At 42.1% G+C, this 18,489-nt stretch overlaps 1 protein-coding gene across 5 annotated transcripts in view; it reads right to left on the minus strand.

Moving 5' to 3' along the window:
* Nucleotides 1–18,489, minus strand: part of fgfr2 (fibroblast growth factor receptor 2) — a 56,084-nt gene that overhangs the window by 1,468 nt on the left and 36,127 nt on the right. For all 5 annotated transcript variants that reach the window (XM_030772833.1, XM_030772832.1, XM_030772831.1 and 2 more), the window contains 7 exons: nucleotides 9,945–10,066; nucleotides 8,949–9,059; nucleotides 8,568–8,758; nucleotides 7,460–7,582; nucleotides 4,505–4,575; nucleotides 1,282–1,419; nucleotides 1–99 (listed from right to left, as the gene is read on the minus strand). The exon at nucleotides 1–99 is cut by the window's left edge and continues 7 nt beyond it. In XM_030772833.1, coding sequence (XP_030628693.1) covers nucleotides 1–99; nucleotides 1,282–1,419; nucleotides 4,505–4,575; nucleotides 7,460–7,582; nucleotides 8,568–8,758; nucleotides 8,949–9,059; nucleotides 9,945–10,066 — 855 coding nt within the window. The remainder of the gene's footprint in view (nucleotides 100–1,281; nucleotides 1,420–4,504; nucleotides 4,576–7,459; nucleotides 7,583–8,567; nucleotides 8,759–8,948; nucleotides 9,060–9,944; nucleotides 10,067–18,489) is intronic.

Raw genomic sequence — 18,489 nt, forward strand, 5'->3', positions numbered from 1 at the left:
GTTGCCAAGGTGAGGATGCGGTCCAAGTCCTCGACCAGCTGTGAGAAGGTGGGTCTGTGTGAGGAGACGGCATGCCAGCAGTCTTTCATCAGCATATACCTGACACACACACAGACAACATACAACACATCATACAACATATCATCATACAACACATACACCTGACACACACACAGACAACATACAACACATCATACAACACATCATACAACACATACACCTGACACACACACAGACAACATACAACACATCATACAACATATCATCATACAACACATACACCTGACACACACACAGACAACATACAACACATCATACAACATATCATCATACAACACATACACCTGACACACACACAGACAACATACAACACATCATACAACACATACACCTGACACACACACAGACAACATACAACATACAGCACATTTACCTAACACACACAGACAACACACAGACAACACACCACATATCAGCATCACACAATACATTTACCTAACACATACACAGACAACATACAACACATCAGCATCACACAACACATTTACCTAACACATACACAGACAACATACAACACATCAGCATCACACAACACATTTACCTAACACATACACAGACAACATACAACACATCAGCATCACACAACAGATTTAATTGGCTGAAATCAGTCCAGTCTCATCAGATTTTCTGGAGCTGCTGAAAACGAGCAGCGCTTCCTGATGAGCAGTGCAGTGTTTTTGACTACAAAAGTTTTACTTATATCAACACAAAAAAATCCACTTATTTCTGTGTTTTTGAGTGAGCATCAATTTACAGTAATAGACCACTTGTTTGTAAAACACAGAAAGGACATAAAAATGGAAATAACTCAATAACCAATAAAACATAGCCATATAAACAGTGTGTAAATGCAACATATATGGAGAGATTAGCACTGGCTGCAGACAGCAGCCACTGTTAACTCCACTACAGGAGACCCTGCTGTCCACTTTATGATAGTTCTAGACCTCTCTCTCGTAGCAGCACCCTGTCAGCTCTTAAAGCGCCATTGTACCAGCGGTACCAGTGGAACGGAACTCATTATGATTGAGATGAGGAACAGACGGATGCTGTGAATTAAGACATTGATCTGAATACACAGCTGCAGAGAGACAAACTGGCCTGGACACAGCTTAGCTCCAGATCCACTCACTGACTCTATAACGTGACTGCTACAGGCTAGTTAGACCCCAAAGTGCCCAGCGCTGAAGTCCTGTGGTAGTTTTGGGACCTGAAACTTACAGTTCGTTGGTGCAGTTTCCAGGCTTGTCCATCCGATGTCCCTCCTTAAGCAGTTTAAAGAGCTCCTCCACGGGAATGCCAGGGTATGGAGAGCCACCCAGAGTGAAAATCTCCCATAGAAGCACACCAAACGACCAGCTGCAGGGAAAAGACAAAAATACCATTCACGTCTGCCTTGTTGAATGTCCGTAACTGTGGACTCGTGTGTGAATTGTTTCTCTAAGTGATTACTAGACATTTTGCACTGCTGTGTCAATACCGGCTGGGTTTTGTTTCCCTAGTCATTAGACTGAATATTGGCACTGTGACCACCACATTTGGACAGATTTAGATCTAAGAGCAACTGTGCCCCTCACATCCCTAAACATATACTTACGAATACACATACATAGAAACACACATACATACATATCGTCCTCTGACCAAATGCAACCATCTCCTTAGCACAGATGTGCAGTGACAGGACTGAACCATTCACAGAACATTACTCATCTGCATCTGCTCTGGGATTTTAAAGCAACTGTACTGATCTCAGTACAGCCTTTCTCTGGACACTTTAAGCAGATGTAAAGTGATGTTAGAGCAACGTTGTTGATCTGAGTGCAGTATCACACCTTCCTAATGCATGAGGACAGGATCAACAACCTGTTTTCTTTTTTACTACCCAACCACACACCACTGGCTGCACAAAGCAACCGTAAGAACAGTTTCACTGTGGGGGGAGAAGAGCCACTCGACATCTGTGGGGTCTCAGTGAGTTTGTGTTCCACACTGTGACCCACACGGTTTCTGGTTCTGATTCTGGTTCTGGGGTATCTGAGGACTGATCTTCACGCTATGTATTCTTGAGTATATCTCTGTTTCCAACAAACCCTTGCAGAAGAGCAAGTATTCTTAATGGATACGGTTAAAATAAAATAAAAAGCACTATTATTATTGACTATTTACAATACCCAAACTGCCACCACAAACCAGCAAAACATTCTCAGCTCAGGACTGTCTCTGGTGAGTCTTACATTTTATATATGAAACAAGGTCATGCTGATAAGACCAATCTATCCCAATACACACCTGTGTGCTGAGCAAATAGCACTCAGCACTCGAAAAGCCCATGCACACATTCACACTGCTCTGATAAACACACAGACTCTCCACGTCTGTTTACATGTGTGGATATCCATCCACACATCTGCTGACATGACCAGCCAGGCAGTTTGTCAACTCCTTCAACTCAGTCTTCATTTCTCTAGTTGTTTCCTATCATTCTCACCATTCCATGTAGCTTTGTACTGTCCACCCTCTACAAACAGTCACACTGCAGATTTATAATGTCCACCCTCTACGAACAATCACACTGCAGATTTATAATGTCCACCCTCTACAAACAGTCACACTGCAGATTTATAATGTCCACCCTCTACGAACAATCACACTGCAGATTTATAATGTTCACCCTCTACAAACAATCACACTGCAGATTTATAATGTCCACCCTCTACGAACAGTCACACTGCAGATTTATAATGTCCACCCTCTACAAACAATCACACTGCAGATTTATAATGTCCACCCTCTACGAACAGTCACACTGCAGATTTATAATGTCCACCCTCTACGAACAGTCACACTGCAGCTCAGACCTGTGAGTTCAGCCCAGGAAGGAGGGTTGAGGGTAATTCAGAGGTGATGAGGGGGGGCAGTGATAATATGGGGGGCAGTGATAACATGGGGGGGGCAGTGATAATATGAGGGGACAGTGATAATATGGGGGGGGGCAGTGATAATATGAGGGGGCAGTGATAATATAGGGGGGGGCAGTAATAATATGGGGGGGGCAGTAATAATATGGGGGGCAGTGATAATACGGGGGGGCAGTAATAATATGGGGGGGCAGTGATAATATGAGGGGGCAGTGATAATATGAGGGGGCAGTGATAATATGAGGGGGCAGTGATAATATGGGGGGGGGGCAGTGATAATATGGGGGGCAGTAATAATATGGGGGGGCAGTGATAATATGAGGGGGCAGTGATAATATGAGGGGGCAGTGATAATATGGGGGGGTCAGTGATAATATGGGGGGCAGTGATAACATGGGGGGGCAGTGATAATATGGGGGGCAGTAATAATATGGGGGGGCAGTAATAATATGGGGGGGCAGTGATAATATGAGGGGGCAGTGATAATACGGGGGGGCAGTAATAATATGGGGGGGCAGTGATAATATGGGGAGGGGCAGTGATAATATGGGGGGGCAGTGATAATATGGGGGGATCAGTGATAATATGGGGGGGCAGTGATAATATGGGGGGATCAGTGATAATGTGGGGGGGCAGTAATAACATGGGGGGGCAGTGATAATATGGGGGGGGGCAGTGATAATGTGGGGGGACAGTGATAATATGGGGGGGGCAGTAATAATATGGGGGGGCAGTGATAATATGGGGGGGGCAGTGATAATATGGGGGGGCAGTAATAATATGGGGGGGCAGTAATAATATGGGGGGGCAGTGATAATATGGGGGGGCAGTGATAATATAGGGGGATCAGTGATAATGTTGAGGTGAAGGAGCAGTGAGGCACTCAGACAGGTGTGGATAAATGGAGGAAAAGAAAAGAAGGAGATCTCCTGTCTGGAGAGAGGGGAGGTGACAGGGAAGGAGACGGGGGAAGTAAGGATGCGCAGCCCCTGTGAGCTTTGAAGCCCAGTCGATTAGTAACTGTACTAGCAGCAAGTCAACCATGAAATCTTCTCTGCCCCAGCCATCTATAAACCCCCAATTCCCTTCACAAAACCATCAGTCCCTCACACCCTTCAACAGCTAAAGAACATCAGTGGGCAGGTTTACAGCATCATCCAAAAATGCATCATAAAAGTTACAACACACAAAGATACAAATCCACCGACACACACACACACACAACCATGCACACATGCATACACACACACACATGCACGCATGTACGCATACACACGCACGCACACACACACACACACACACACACACACACACACACACACACACACACACAGAAGAAACAGCTGAACAGAAGGATTGGGACCAGTAAGTAAAGTGCTGAAGATAAGTAAAGTACTGAATTCAGCCAAAGTCATTTCGGTGACAGTCAGTGTGGAATACTGATCAGGTTCTCTCTGATTGGATTTCTGCTGCCTCACAAAAACATCCCCCTCAGCGTGTGCTTGTGCATGTGCTCCACTCACACGTCACTCTGGTGTGTGTACACGCGGTCAAACAGTGCCTCTGGAGCCATCCACTTCACAGGGAGTCGACCCTGCAGAAACAAACATCGGATCAGAACACGGCATCAAATACACACACACACACGGGCACTAACACGCAAACACACATCAAACACACATACAGGTATTAAACACACACACAAACACAGCCATCAAACACACATATACAGGCATCAAACACACGCACACACAGGCATTAACACACGCAGGCATCAAACACACATACACAAGCATCAAACACACACACAAGCATCAATCACACACAAGCATTAACACACACACACACAGGAATTAAACACACACCCACAGGCATCAAACATGCACACAGGCATTAACAAACAAACAACACTAAACGCACACACACACACACACACACACAGGCACACACAAACAGACACGAAGGCCCTAAACACACTTCCTTCAATGGTCATTTCAGTATGCTGTATGCACATCTCAAATTAACAACCATAATAACAATTTACGCACTTCTACCCTTACCCTCACACATTCCCACACCTATACACTCTACATTTATACATTCACACCCAAACAGTATACATTTACAAACCTATACACTGTAGGGTAATACAATAAACATACACACTATACACCCACCTTACACATCTAAATATTTACATGTATACTCTCACGCCTACACACATGCAATAAATTACTTAAAAACAGATTTATTTAATTACACATTCAGAAATATTTATATATTAATTTATTATATTATTATTAATAATAACACAGAATTAGTGAATTTTAGACATTTAGAATGATTTAAAAATGCTTTGAAATCTTAACTAAAAGTTGACCTGAGAATGCTGAGAGAGATGACCAGCAGTGTTGTCTGTCAGTCTTAAAACGAAATTGAAACTAAACCATGACTTTTCCAACACCTGTGTATCTGCTCATGGTTTCCATAGACACGCTCCTCTGTGCACCCAATCCTAAACTGCAATTTTCAGTGGCAGGAGAGTGTTATAAAGGTATAATGTGTGTAATAGTTCAGTGGCAGGAGACTGTTATATAATGTGTGTATATAATGTGTGTAAATGTTCAGTGGCAGGAGACCGTTATAAAGGTATAATGTGTGTAAATGTTCAGTGGTAGGAGAGTGTTATAAAGGTATAATGTGTGTAAATGTTCAGTGGCAGGAGAGTGTTATAAAGGTATATGTGTGTAAATGTTCAGTGGTAGGAGAGTGTTATAAAGGTATAATGTGTGTAATAGTTCAGTGGCAGGAGACTGTTATATAATGTGTGTATATAATGTGTGTAAATGTTCAGTGGCAGGAGACCGTTATAAAGGTATAATGTGTGTAAATGTTCAGTGGTAGGAGAGTGTTATAAAGGTATAATGTGTGTAAATGTTCAGTGGCAGGAGACTGTTATATAATGTGTGTATATAATGTGTGTAAATGTTCAGTGGCAGGAGAGTGTTATAAAGGTATAATGTGTGTAAATGTTCAGTGGTAGGAGAGTGTTATAAAGGTATATGTGTGTAAATGTTCAGTGGTAGGAGAGTGTTATAAAGGTATAATGTGTGTAAATGTTCAGTGGCAGGAGACTGTTATAAAGGTATAATGTGTGTAAATGTTCAGTGGTAGGAGAGTGTTATAAAGGTATAATGTGTGTAAATGTTCAGTGGTAGGAGAGTGTTATAAAGGTATATGTGTGTAAATGTTCAGTGGTAGGAGAGTGTTATAAAGGTATAATGTGTGTAAATGTTCAGTGGCAGGAGACTGTTATAAAGGTATAATGTGTGTAAATGTTCAGTGGTAGGAGACTGTTATAAAGGTATAATGTGTGTAAATGTTCAGTGGCAGGAGACTGTTATAAAGGTATAATGTGTGTAAATGTTCAGTGGTAGGAGAGTGTTATAAAGGTATAATGTGTGTAAATGTTCAGTGGCAGGAGACTGTTATAAAGGTATAATGTGTGTAAATGTTCAGTGGTAGGAGACTGTTATAAAGGTATAATGTGTGTAAATGTTCAGTGGCAGGAGACTGTTATAAAGGTATAATGTGTGTAAATGTTCAGTGGTAGGAGAGTGTTATAAAGGTATAATGTGTGTAAATGTTCAGTGGCAGGAGAGTGTTATAAAGGTATATGTGTGTAAATGTTCAGTGGTAGGAGAGTGTTATAAAGGTATAATGTGTGTAAATGTTCAGTGGCAGGAGACTGTCATAAAGGTATAATGTGTGTAAATGTTCAGTGGCAGGAGACTGTTATAAAGGTATAATGTGTGTAAATGTTCAGTGGCAGGAGACTGTTATAAAGGTATAATGTGTGTAAATGTTCAGCGGTAGGAGAGTGTTATAAAGGTATAATGTGTGTAAATGTTCAGTGGTAGGAGAGTGTTATAAAGGTATAATGTGTGTAAATGTTCAGTGGTAGGAGAGTGTTATAAAGGTATAATGGAGGGAAAAGTCTACTCTTCTCCTTATAGAACATCAGAGCTCAGGAATAAAAGAACAAAGACATGACCCAAATAAAAGAAACAAAGGAAGATGTGACCCAAATAAAAGAAACAAAGGAAGATGTGACCCAAATAAGTGCCTGAACAGTGTGTGCAATTGGTGCCTGAGAATCTCCAGAATCTGCCAAGACTGAGCGAGAGAGAGAGAGAGAGAGAGAGAGAGAGAGAGAGAGAGAGAGAGAGAGAGAGAGAAAGAGAGGAGGTGGATTTGAGTAGAAGAAAAAAAAGTGGTTTACAAAGAGTGACAGCGAGAGGATGGTGTGTGTGTGTGTGTGTGTGTGTGTGTGTTTATTTATTTGCCCTGATACGTATGGGAAAAGCAGAAACTGTAAAGAACAACAGACAGAGCGTGAGACAGACAGACCGAGAGAAGCAGACGCACAAAGAGGGGTATAAACAGGTGGGTCATCAGTGAACAGGTGGGTAACTTACATTGGTGGTCTTTTTGTAGTAATCAATGTTGTGCACATCTCTGGCCAGGCCAAAGTCTGCAATCTTCATCACATTGCTCTCTGTTACCAACACGTTTCTGGCAGCTAGATCCCTGTGTATACACTGCAGTCCATAAAGAGGTAGGTGAAAATAAAGGATCGGGGAACAAAGACTAGAATTAACCCACAATGCAACATAAAAACCCTGTAAAGTTAAACTGGTCTTCTGCACAAAGAAATGACACCAGCCATTGAACCGCAGTTATCGTGAATGAGGTACACATGAACAGACTGTGTTTACAGAATCTGTGTTTACATGTGTGTGTGTGTGTGTGTGTGTGTGTGTGTGTGTGTGTGTGTGTGTGTGAGTGTGTGTGTGTGTGTGTGTGTGTGTGAGTGTGTGTGTGTGTGTGTGTGTGTGTGTGCGCCGCACGCCTGTCTGGGCATGGCACACATTCCAGGAGAGAAAGAGAGCGTGAGGGATGCACTCTCTCTCACGGATCGTCACTCTGATCCCAGCCTGTGGACTAGGGGGCTGATGGAGAAAGCCATGGCAGGATTTCTGTGAGCATTTCTGTGCTGGTAAAACAGCCAAATGTTTGCCCTAGATCCTCAACTGCTTGAGATGATGGGGCCAGAGACCCACTTGTATCTGTGTGTGTGTGTGTGTGTGTTTTGTTTGTTTGTGTGGTGTGTGTGTGTGTGTGTGTGTGTGTATTGTTTGTTTGTGTGGTGTGTGTGTGTGTGTGTGTGTGTATTGTTTGTTTGTGTGGTGTGTTTGTGTGTGTGTGTGTGTGTGTGTATGTGTGTATTGTTTGTTTGTGTGGTGTGTGTGTGTGTGTGTGTGTGTATTGTTTGTTTGTGTGGTGTGTGTGTGTGTGTGTGTCTGTATTGTTTGTTTGTGTGGTGTGTTTGTGTGTGTGCGTGTGTGTGTGTGTATTGTTTGTTTGTGTGGTGGTGTTTGTGTGTGTGTGTGTGTGTGTGTGTGTGTGTTGTTTGTTTGTGTGGTGTGTGTGTGTGTGTGTGTGTGCATTGTTTGTTTGTGTGGTGTGTGTATGTGTGTGTGTGTGTGTATTGTTTGTTTGTGTGGTGTGTGTGCGTGTGATTACCTTTTGTGAAGCGAGGTATTCCATGCCTCGAGCCACCTGATAAGCACATGAGACCAGGTCTTTAAAGGTCAGGGGTTCGTCAGAGACACGGGCGATGTCATAAGAGTATTCCATCCCAGGAGGGCGTCGGGCACGTAAATATTCCCTCAGATTCCCCTTAGATGCATACTCCACTATCACATACAGAGGACCTGGACAGAAGAACAGAGAGGTGGAGAGAGAGAGACAGAGAGATTTGACTGGACCGACCTGACACCATGTCATTGACAGCAATGTTGGAAGAACGGTCAAACAACAGCAAGAAGGAGAAGAAGAAGGAGAAGGAGAAGGAGAAGAAGGAGAAGGTCAGAGTATTTCAGACATGCCCTGGTCTTTACCCACCGTCCTGAGTGCACGCGCCCAGTAGGTTAATTATGTTCTTGTGTCTGCCAATCATCTTCATCATCTCCATCTCCGACACCAGGTCAGACAGATCCTTCTCTGTCGCATCACCTGCAACAATTAGAAAAGCCAACACTCAATAGTTACACTCATACATATTCTTAACCAATTAACATTCGGAGTCAAAAAAATGTATTTTTTGTTTGAAATATACACATGCACACACACACACACACGCACGCACACACACACACACACACACACACACACACAGGTTAGTCACATGGGAAACACAATACTCCTGTATTAGTCCTAACAGAGCCAAATCCAGAGGGTTTAACGGGCATATGCTGATTGCAGTAACAGTCAAAAAGTTTCTGTTTCTGTTTTTGGAGGGATATAGCTGCAGATATTCAGCAGTCTAGTGACAAGTCTTAGATTAAAGATTTTGGAGCAAAAATTTTCTGATTAGACCTAATTTTTAAAAAAATATGCAAGGGAAATGTGAGAAGCCCCAGTACTTCCGAAGCAATTACATATCTGCATAATGACTCTAGTAACAAGTGATATGAGGATAAATATATGAACAAGTTACAAGCAATTACATATCTGCATAATGACTCTAGTAACAAGTGATATGAGGATAAATATATGAACAAGTTACAAGGCAGAAACCATAGCTTAGCATAATATACAGTATATTACTGTAGTAGCAAGTCACATGAGGGTAACTACAGCAAAGTATTATATTACTATTGTAACAAGACACATAATGGTCATTAAAGAAATTATAGTAACAAGTACTATAGACACTACAGTAACAAGTCATATGACAGTAGCTACAGCGATGTATCATATTACTGGAGTAACAAGTCGTATGACGGTAACTGTAGCAATGTATTATATTACCATAGTCACAAGTAATGTGATGGTGACTGGACAGTGGGGACTGGGGACTCGTAGCCACACTGCTGACTAAAGCCACTGTTGACTTACCTTTCAGCATCTTCACTGCCACGGTCATGGCCTCCTTAGGTCTGTCTTTATCAATCCCCACAGCTTCGGCCATCACCACCTGTCCAAAACAGCCCTCACCCAGCGGCTTCCCCAGCGTCAACCTGAGGGGATGACACAAACATCCACTTCTTCACTGTATTTAACCCTGACAGAACTATCCCTTTCTTCTGAGTTAACTGCTGTATCTGAGTGAGGTAGAGGGTGTGAAATACATGGTGATACAGAAAGGAAAAAATGGTTTCTTCATCACACAAGGATTTGGCATTATTCTTGTTAGTCCTGTAATCTCAACTATATAAGAGAACTGATAACTACATGACATGACCACATGACACAGACAGACAGACACCAATGTTGAATCCTTAAGGAAAGCTTTGGGGGAGATTGGATTTCTATTCCTTGTTAGCAACTGTCTCTGCCAGAAAATATCCCCGCAACGAGTAAAACCACACTCACTGCAGTCAGCCCTCATGTTAAACCTGCAGTCAGCTTCATTTTAAACCTGCAGTCAGCCCTCATGTTAAACCTGCAGTCAGCCTTCATGTTAAACCTGCAGTCAGCCTTCATGTTAAACCTGCAGTCAGCCCTCATGTTAAACCTGCAGTCAGCCTTCATGTTAAACCTGCAGTCAGCCTTCATGTTAAACCTGCAGTCAGCCTTCATGTTAAACCTGCAGTCAGCCTTCATGTTAAACCTGCAGTCAGCCCTCATGTTAAACCTGCAGTCAGCCCTCATGTTAAACCTGCAGTCAGCCTTCATGTTAAACCTGCAGTCAGCCTTCATGTTAAACCTGCAGTCAGCCCTCATGTTAAACCTGCAGTCAGCCTTCATGTTAAACCTGCAGTCAGCCTTCATGTTAAACCTGCAGTCAGCCTTCATGTTAAACCTGCAGTCAGCCTTCATGTTAAACCTGCAGTCAGCCTTCATGTTAAACCTGCAGTCAGCCTTCATGTTAAACCTGCAGTCAGCCTTCATGTTAAACCTGCAGTCAGCCCTCATGTTAAACCTGCAGTCAGCCTTCATGTTAAACCTGCAGTCCGCTTCATGTTAAACCTGCAGTCAGCCTTCATGTTAAACCTGCAGTCCGCTTCATGTTAAACCTGCAGTCAGCCTTCATGTTAAACCTGCAGTCAGCCTTCATGTTAAACCTGCAGTCAGCCTTCATGTTAAACCTGCAGTCAGCCTTCATGTTAAACCTGCAGTCAGCCTTCATGTTAAACCTGCAGTCAGCCTTCATGTTAAACCTGCAGTCAGCCTTCATGTTAAACCTGCAGTCAGCCTTCATGTTAAACCTGCAGTCAGCCTTCATGTTAAACCTGCAGTCAGCCTTCATGTTAAACCTGCAGTCAGCCCTCATGTTAAACCTGCAGTCAGCCTTCATGTTAAACCTGCAGTCAGCCTTCATGTTAAACCTGCAGTCAGCCTTCATGTTAAACCTGCAGTCAGCCTTCATGTTAAACCTGCAGTCAGCCTTCATGTTAAACCTGCAGTCAGCCTTCATGTTAAACCTGCAGTCAGCCTTCATGTTAAACCTGCAGTCAGCCCTCATGTTAAACCTGCAGTCAGCCTTCATGTTAAACCTGCAGTCCGCTTCATGTTAAACCTGCAGTCAGCCTTCATGTTAAACCTGCAGTCCGCTTCATGTTAAACCTGCAGTCAGCCTTCATGTTAAACCTGCAGTCAGCCTTCATGTTAAACCTGCAGTCAGCCTTCATGTTAAACCTGCAGTCAGCCTTCATGTTAAACCTGCAGTCAGCCTTCATGTTAAACCTGCAGTCAGCCTTCATGTTAAACCTGCAGTCAGCCTTCATGTTAAACCTGCAGTCAGCCCTCATGTTAAACCTGCAGTCAGCCTTCATGTTAAACCTGCAGTCAGCCTTCATGTTAAACCTGCAGTCAGCCTTCATGTTAAACCTGCAGTCAGCCTTCATTTTAAACAATGTTTAACTTTGTGAAGAGAGCCACCGAAAAGCTACAGCCTTCCAGTGTCTCTCTGTCCCCATCTCCATCCGTCTCTCTCAGAGTTCAGAGTGAGGGGTGATGTGCCCTGTGTGACAGCTCTTTAATGACCTCTTGACCCTCATATTGCAGAACAGTTTCACTGAACCCTGGACTATTTACCCCTTTTTAAAGTATTACGCTCTCACCTTCTCATCTGTTGTACAGATCTCTGATGTATATCTGTATATCTGATGTTAAAAAGACAGCTAAATTCACTATTAAAGGAGTCCAAAAGAAAACCTCAGCACAGGTAGAAAAAAGGTAATGATCAGTGTTTAAAACACTTACTCTGTCCTCATATCTTACTGTGTTATTTGGTCAAAGTCTGAATGGAGTTCACCTTTTCCCATTCACTATGACCCTCTGACCTTTGCCCTGTGGGTAGCCCGTAGAGCTGGCTTCCCTTGAGTCCTGGCTGCACTGACTGTATCAACACGCTCAAGGCCTGGGGCCGGTAAACTGAAGTGTTAACACAACCAACTGGCTTCTGTGCCAACGAGGGGCCTGCAACCCTAATGACTGTCACAGGCTGTCAGTCACAGACTCCACCACAGAGAATCATTGTTATGTTTATTCCTTCACACCAAATCATGAATGTTAACATTCAGTAACCTTCCGTCTATGAAAGCATCACTCTCTGGAACTGCCATGTTATCCAGCCTGAGTCAGAGACAACAGGTATGAGGCACGTAGCACAGAGTTCTATCAGACAGCTCCACAGTACGAAATATAATTAACACAAAATATCCAACACCAACTGTTCAAAAAACCCTAAAATTACATTTACAATCAATGAAGTTTAACCTCCAATTCATGAATTTAAAAAACAACAAAACACACACACACACACACACACACACACGCGCGCGCGCACACATTGAAGTCAGGTCAGAAACACAGTGAATCCTTTAACAGATAAGTTGTCCACAGCATTTCACTGAGAAAGGGACTGGGTTACAGCAATAACATCACATTGACACTCTTTCTGTTTTCAAGACATAAATTCTACCTGAAAAAACAACAGCATGACTCAGACTGGCACTTATGAAATCAGTCTCCTGAACCTTCAGAAAACATGCTGTGTTCTGTACATTACAGGACAGTAAAACCTTCAGACTGTCTATCTGGTCACTGGGGTGTTACTGGGGAGCCTGAGTTTTCAGGTTGGTACTGTGGAATGCATCCATTCAGGAACAGCCTCTGACAGATCCATGAGAGAGGTATTACTCTACTGAAACCAAACAAGCCCTTAGCATACAGTACACGCCTTCAACTAATTAAGTTCTACTGATTTTCACATATTACAATAACAACCTGGTTTTTTAATCTTCAAGGATTTGATAACTCTAAGAACAATAGAGAATGGATAAACTCTACTACAAAGTCTGGTATTGTATCAGAAATGATTAATCATGTGTTATCAGCTTGTGAACTGGTCGTAAGTTAATGATTAAAGCTAATGGAAAGATCAGTTCAACTTTATTTTCCTCAAAGCATTTCAGCTTTATCTATGTATGTATGATGTATGTATGTATGTGTGTATGTGTGTGTGTGTGTGTGTATATATATATATATATATATATGTGTGTGTGTGTGTGTGTTTGTGTGTGTTACTTTAAAATCTATGCATCTATGTATGTGTATAACCCTAATGAAAACACATACTTAGACTATGCTACATGTTCAGTACTAGCTTTAGTGGGGTGCTGTCCCTCATCATAACTGTGTGATTGTGCGAGCAATCACATAATGTTCTTCTTTATATCAGTTATTTTTGGCACTGTTTCAATTCCCGCAGTTTTCACAATATTGATTCCATTGCGGTGGTAACGGGTCCGTCCTAATGCTTCTTAGTGTAGAGTAGTGTAGTGCAGTGTAGTGTAGAGTAGAGTAGTGTAGTGTAGAGTAGTGTAGTGTAGTGTAGAGTAGAGTAGTGTAGTGTAGAGTAGTGTAGTGTAGTGTAGAGTAGAGTAGTGTAGTGTAGAGTAGTGTAGAGTAGTGCAGTGTAGAATAGTGTAGTGTAGTGTAGTGTAGTGTAGTGTAGTGTAGTGTAGAGTAGTGTAGTGTAGAGTAGTGTAGTGTAGTGTAGTGTAGTGTAGAGTAGTGTAGAGTAGTGTAGTGTAGTGTAGAGTAGTGTAGTGTAGAGTAGAGTAGTGTAGTGTAGAAGAGTAGTGTAGAGTAGTGTAGAGTAGAGTAGTGTAGTGTAGAGTAGAGTAGTGTAGTGTAGAAGAGTAGTGTAGAGTAGTGTAGAGTAGTGTAGTGTAGAGTAGTGTAGTGTAGTGTAGTGTACTGCAGTGTAGAGTAGTGTAGTGTAGTGTAGAGTAGTGTAGTGTAGTGTAGAGTAGTGTAGTGTAGTGTAGTGTAGTGTACTGCAGTGTAGAGTAGTGTAGTGTAGTGTAGAGTAGTGTAGTGTAGTGTAGTGTAGAGTAGTGTAGAGTAGTGTAGTGTAGTGTAGTGTAGAGTAGTGTAGTGTAGTGTAGAGTAGTGTAGTGTAGAGTAGTGTAGTGTAGTGTAGTGTAGAGTAGTGTAGTGTAGTGTAGAGTAGTGTAGTGTAGAGTAGTGTAGAGTAGAGTAGTGTAGTGTAGTGTAGTGTAGAGTAGTGTAGTGTAGAGTAGTGTAGAGTAGTGTAGAGTAGTGTAGTGTAGTGTAGAGTAGTGTAGTGTAGAGTAGTGTAGTGTAGAGTAGTGTAGAGTAGTGTAGAGTAGTGCAGTGTAGTGTAGAGTAGTGTAGTGTAGTGTAGAGTAGTGTAGTGTAGTGTAGAGTAGAGTAGTGTAGTGTAGAGTAGTGTAGAGTAGTGTAGTGTAGTGTAGAGTAGTGTAGTGTAGTGTAGAGTAGAGTAGTGTAGTGTAGAGTAGTGTAGAGTAGTGTAGTGTAGTGTAGAGTAGTGTAGTGTAGTGTAGAGTAGAGTAGTGTAGTGCAGAGTAGTGTAGAGTAGTGTAGTGTAGTGTAGAGTAGTGTAGTGTAGTGTAGAGTAGTGTAGAGTAGTGTAGTGTAGTGTAGTGTACTGTAGTGTAGAGTAGTGTAGAGTAGTGTAGAGTAGTGCAGTGTAGAATAGTGTAGTGTAGTGTAGTGTAGTGTAGAGTAGTGTAGTGTAGTGTAGAGTAGAGTAGTGTAGTGTAGAGTAGTGTAGAGTAGTGTAGTGTAGTGTAGAGTAGTGTAGTGTAGTGTAGAGTAGAGTAGTGTAGTGTAGAGTAGTGTAGAGTAGTGTAGTGTAGTGTAGAGTAGTGTAGTGTAGTGTAGAGTAGAGTAGTGTAGTGCAGAGTAGTGTAGAGTAGTGTAGTGTAGTGTAGAGTAGTGTAGTGTAGTGTAGAGTAGTGTAGAGTAGTGTAGTGTAGTGTAGTGTACTGTAGTGTAGAGTAGTGTAGAGTAGTGTAGAGTAGTGCAGTGTAGAATAGTGTAGTGTAGTGTAGTGTAGTGTAGAGTAGTGTAGTGTAGTGTAGAGTAGTGTAGTGTAGAGTAGTGTAGTGTAGTGTAGAGTAGAGTAGTGTAGTGTAGTGTAGAGTAGTGTAGAGTAGAGTAGTGTAGAGCAGTGTAGTGTAGAGTAGTGTAGTGTAGTGTAGAGTAGTGTAGTGTAGAGTAGTGTAGTGTAGAGTAGTGTAGTGTAGTGTAGTGTAGAATAGTGTAGAGTAGTGTAGAGTAGTGTAGTGTAGAGTAGTGTAGTGTAGAGTAGTGTAGAGTAGTGTAGTGTAGAGTAGTGTAGAGTAGTGTAGTGTAGTGTAGAGTAGTGTAGTGTAGTGTAGAGTAGTGTAGAGTAGTGTAGTGTAGTGTAGAGTAGTGTAGTGTAGTGTAGAGTAGAGTAGTGTAGTGTAGAAGAGTAGTGTAGAGTAGTGTAGAGTAGTGTAGTGTAGAGTAGTGTAGTGTAGTGTAGTGTACTGCAGTGTAGAGTAGTGTAGTGTAGTGTAGAGTAGTGTAGTGTAGTGTAGAGTAGTGTAGTGTAGTGTAGTGTAGTGTACTGCAGTGTAGAGTAGTGTAGTGTAGTGTAGAGTAGTGTAGTGTAGTGTAGTGTAGAGTAGTGTAGAGTAGTGTAGTGTAGTGTAGTGTAGAGTAGTGTAGTGTAGTGTAGAGTAGTGTAGTGTAGAGTAGTGTAGTGTAGTGTAGTGTAGAGTAGTGTAGTGTAGTGTAGAGTAGTGTAGTGTAGAGTAGTGTAGAGTAGAGTAGTGTAGTGTAGTGTAGTGTAGAGTAGTGTAGTGTAGAGTAGTGTAGAGTAGTGTAGAGTAGTGTAGTGTAGTGTAGAGTAGTGTAGTGTAGAGTAGTGTAGTGTAGAGTAGTGTAGAGTAGTGTAGAGTAGTGCAGTGCAGTGTAGAGTAGTGTAGTGTAGTGTAGAGTAGTGTAGTGTAGTGTAGAGTAGAGTAGTGTAGTGTAGAGTAGTGTAGAGTAGTGTAGTGTAGTGTAGAGTAGTGTAGTGTAGTGTAGAGTAGAGTAGTGTAGTGTAGAGTAGTGTAGAGTAGTGTAGTGTAGTGTAGAGTAGTGTAGTGTAGTGTAGAGTAGAGTAGTGTAGTGCAGAGTAGTGTAGAGTAGTGTAGTGTAGTGTAGAGTAGTGTAGAGTAGTGTAGAGTAGTGTAGTGTAGTGTAGTGTACTGTAGTGTAGAGTAGTGTAGAGTAGTGTAGAGTAGTGCAGTGTAGAATAGTGTAGTGTAGTGTAGTGTAGTGTAGAGTAGTGTAGTGTAGTGTAGAGTAGTGTAGTGTAGAGTAGTGTAGTGTAGTGTAGAGTAGAGTAGTGTAGTGTAGTGTAGAGTAGTGTAGAGTAGAGTAGTGTAGAGCAGTGTAGTGTAGAGTAGTGTAGTGTAGTGTAGAGTAGTGTAGTGTAGAGTAGTGTAGTGTAGAGTAGTGTAGTGTAGTGTAGTGTAGAGTAGTGTAGAGTAGTGTAGTGTAGAGTAGTGTAGTGTAGAGTAGTGTAGAGTAGTGTAGTGTAGAGTAGTGTAGAGTAGTGTAGTGTAGTGTAGAGTAGTGTAGTGTAGTGTAGAGTAGTGTAGTGTAGAGTAGTGTAGAGTAGTGTAGAGTAGTGTAGTGTAGTGTAGTGTAGAGTAGTGTAGTGTAGAGTAGTGTAGTGTAGTGTAGTGTAGAGTAGAGTAGTGTAGTGCAGAGTAGTGTAGAGTAGTGTAGTGTAGTGTAGAGTAGTGTAGTGTAGAGTAGTGTAGTGTAGAGTAGTGTAGAGTAGTGCAGTGTAGTGTAGTGTAGTGTACTGTAGTGTAGTGTAGAGTAGTGTAGGGTAGAGTAGTGTAGGGTAGAGTAGTGTAGTGTAGTGTAGTGTAGAGTAGTGTAGAGTAGTGTAGTGTAGAGTAGTGTACTGTAGTGTAGTGTAGAGTAGTGTAGGGTAGAGTAGTGTAGTGTAGTGTAGTGTAGAGCAGAGTAGTGTAGTGCAGAGTAGTGTAGAGTAGTGTAGTGTAGAGTAGTGTAGAGTAGTGTAGAGTAGTGTAGTGTAGTGTAGAGTAGTGTAGTGTAGAGTAGTGTAGTGTAGAGTAGTGTAGAGTAGTGTAGAGTAGTGCAGTGTAGTGTAGAGTAGTGTAGTGTAGTGTAGAGTAGTGTAGTGTAGTGTAGAGTAGAGTAGTGTAGTGTAGAGTAGTGTAGAGTAGTGTAGTGTAGTGTAGAGTAGTGTAGTGTAGTGTAGAGTAGAGTAGTGTAGTGCAGAGTAGTGTAGAGTAGTGTAGTGTAGTGTAGAGTAGTGTAGTGTAGTGTAGAGTAGTGTAGAGTAGTGTAGTGTAGTGTAGTGTACTGTAGTGTAGAGTAGTGTAGAGTAGTGTAGAGTAGTGTAGAGTAGTGCAGTGTAGAATAGTGTAGTGTAGTGTAGTGTAGTGTAGAGTAGTGTAGTGTAGTGTAGAGTAGTGTAGTGTAGAGTAGTGTAGTGTAGTGTAGAGTAGAGTAGTGTAGTGTAGTGTAGAGTAGTGTAGAGTAGAGTAGTGTAGAGCAGTGTAGTGTAGAGTAGTGTAGTGTAGTGTAGAGTAGTGTAGTGTAGAGTAGTGTAGTGTAGAGTAGTGTAGTGTAGTGTAGTGTAGAATAGTGTAGAGTAGTGTAGAGTAGTGTAGTGTAGAGTAGTGTAGTGTAGAGTAGTGTAGAGTAGTGTAGTGTAGAGTAGTGTAGAGTAGTGTAGTGTAGTGTAGAGTAGTGTAGTGTAGTGTAGAGTAGTGTAGTGTAGAGTAGTGTAGAGTAGTGTAGAGTAGTGTAGTGTAGTGTAGAGTAGTGTAGTGTAGTGTAGAGTAGTGTAGAGTAGAGTAGTGTAGTGTAGAGTAGTGTAGTGTAGAGGAGTGTAGTGTAGAGTAGAGTAGTGTAGGGTAGAGTAGTGTAGTGTAGAGTAGTGTAGTGTAGTGTAGTGTACTGTAGTGTAGAGTAGTGTAGTGTAGTGTAGAGTAGTGTAGTGTAGAGTAGTGTAGTGTAGTGTAGAATAGTGTAGAGTAGTGTAGAGTAGTGTAGTGTAGAGTAGTGTAGAGTAGTGTAGTGTAGAGTAGTGTAGAGTAGTGTAGTGTAGAGTAGAGTAGTGTAGGGTAGAGTAGTGTAGTGTAGAGTAGTGTAGAGTAGTGTAGTGTAG

Source organism: Chanos chanos, chromosome 4 (assembly GCF_902362185.1).
Source record: "Chanos chanos chromosome 4, fChaCha1.1, whole genome shotgun sequence".
Lineage (NCBI taxonomy): Eukaryota > Metazoa > Chordata > Actinopteri > Gonorynchiformes > Chanidae > Chanos > Chanos chanos.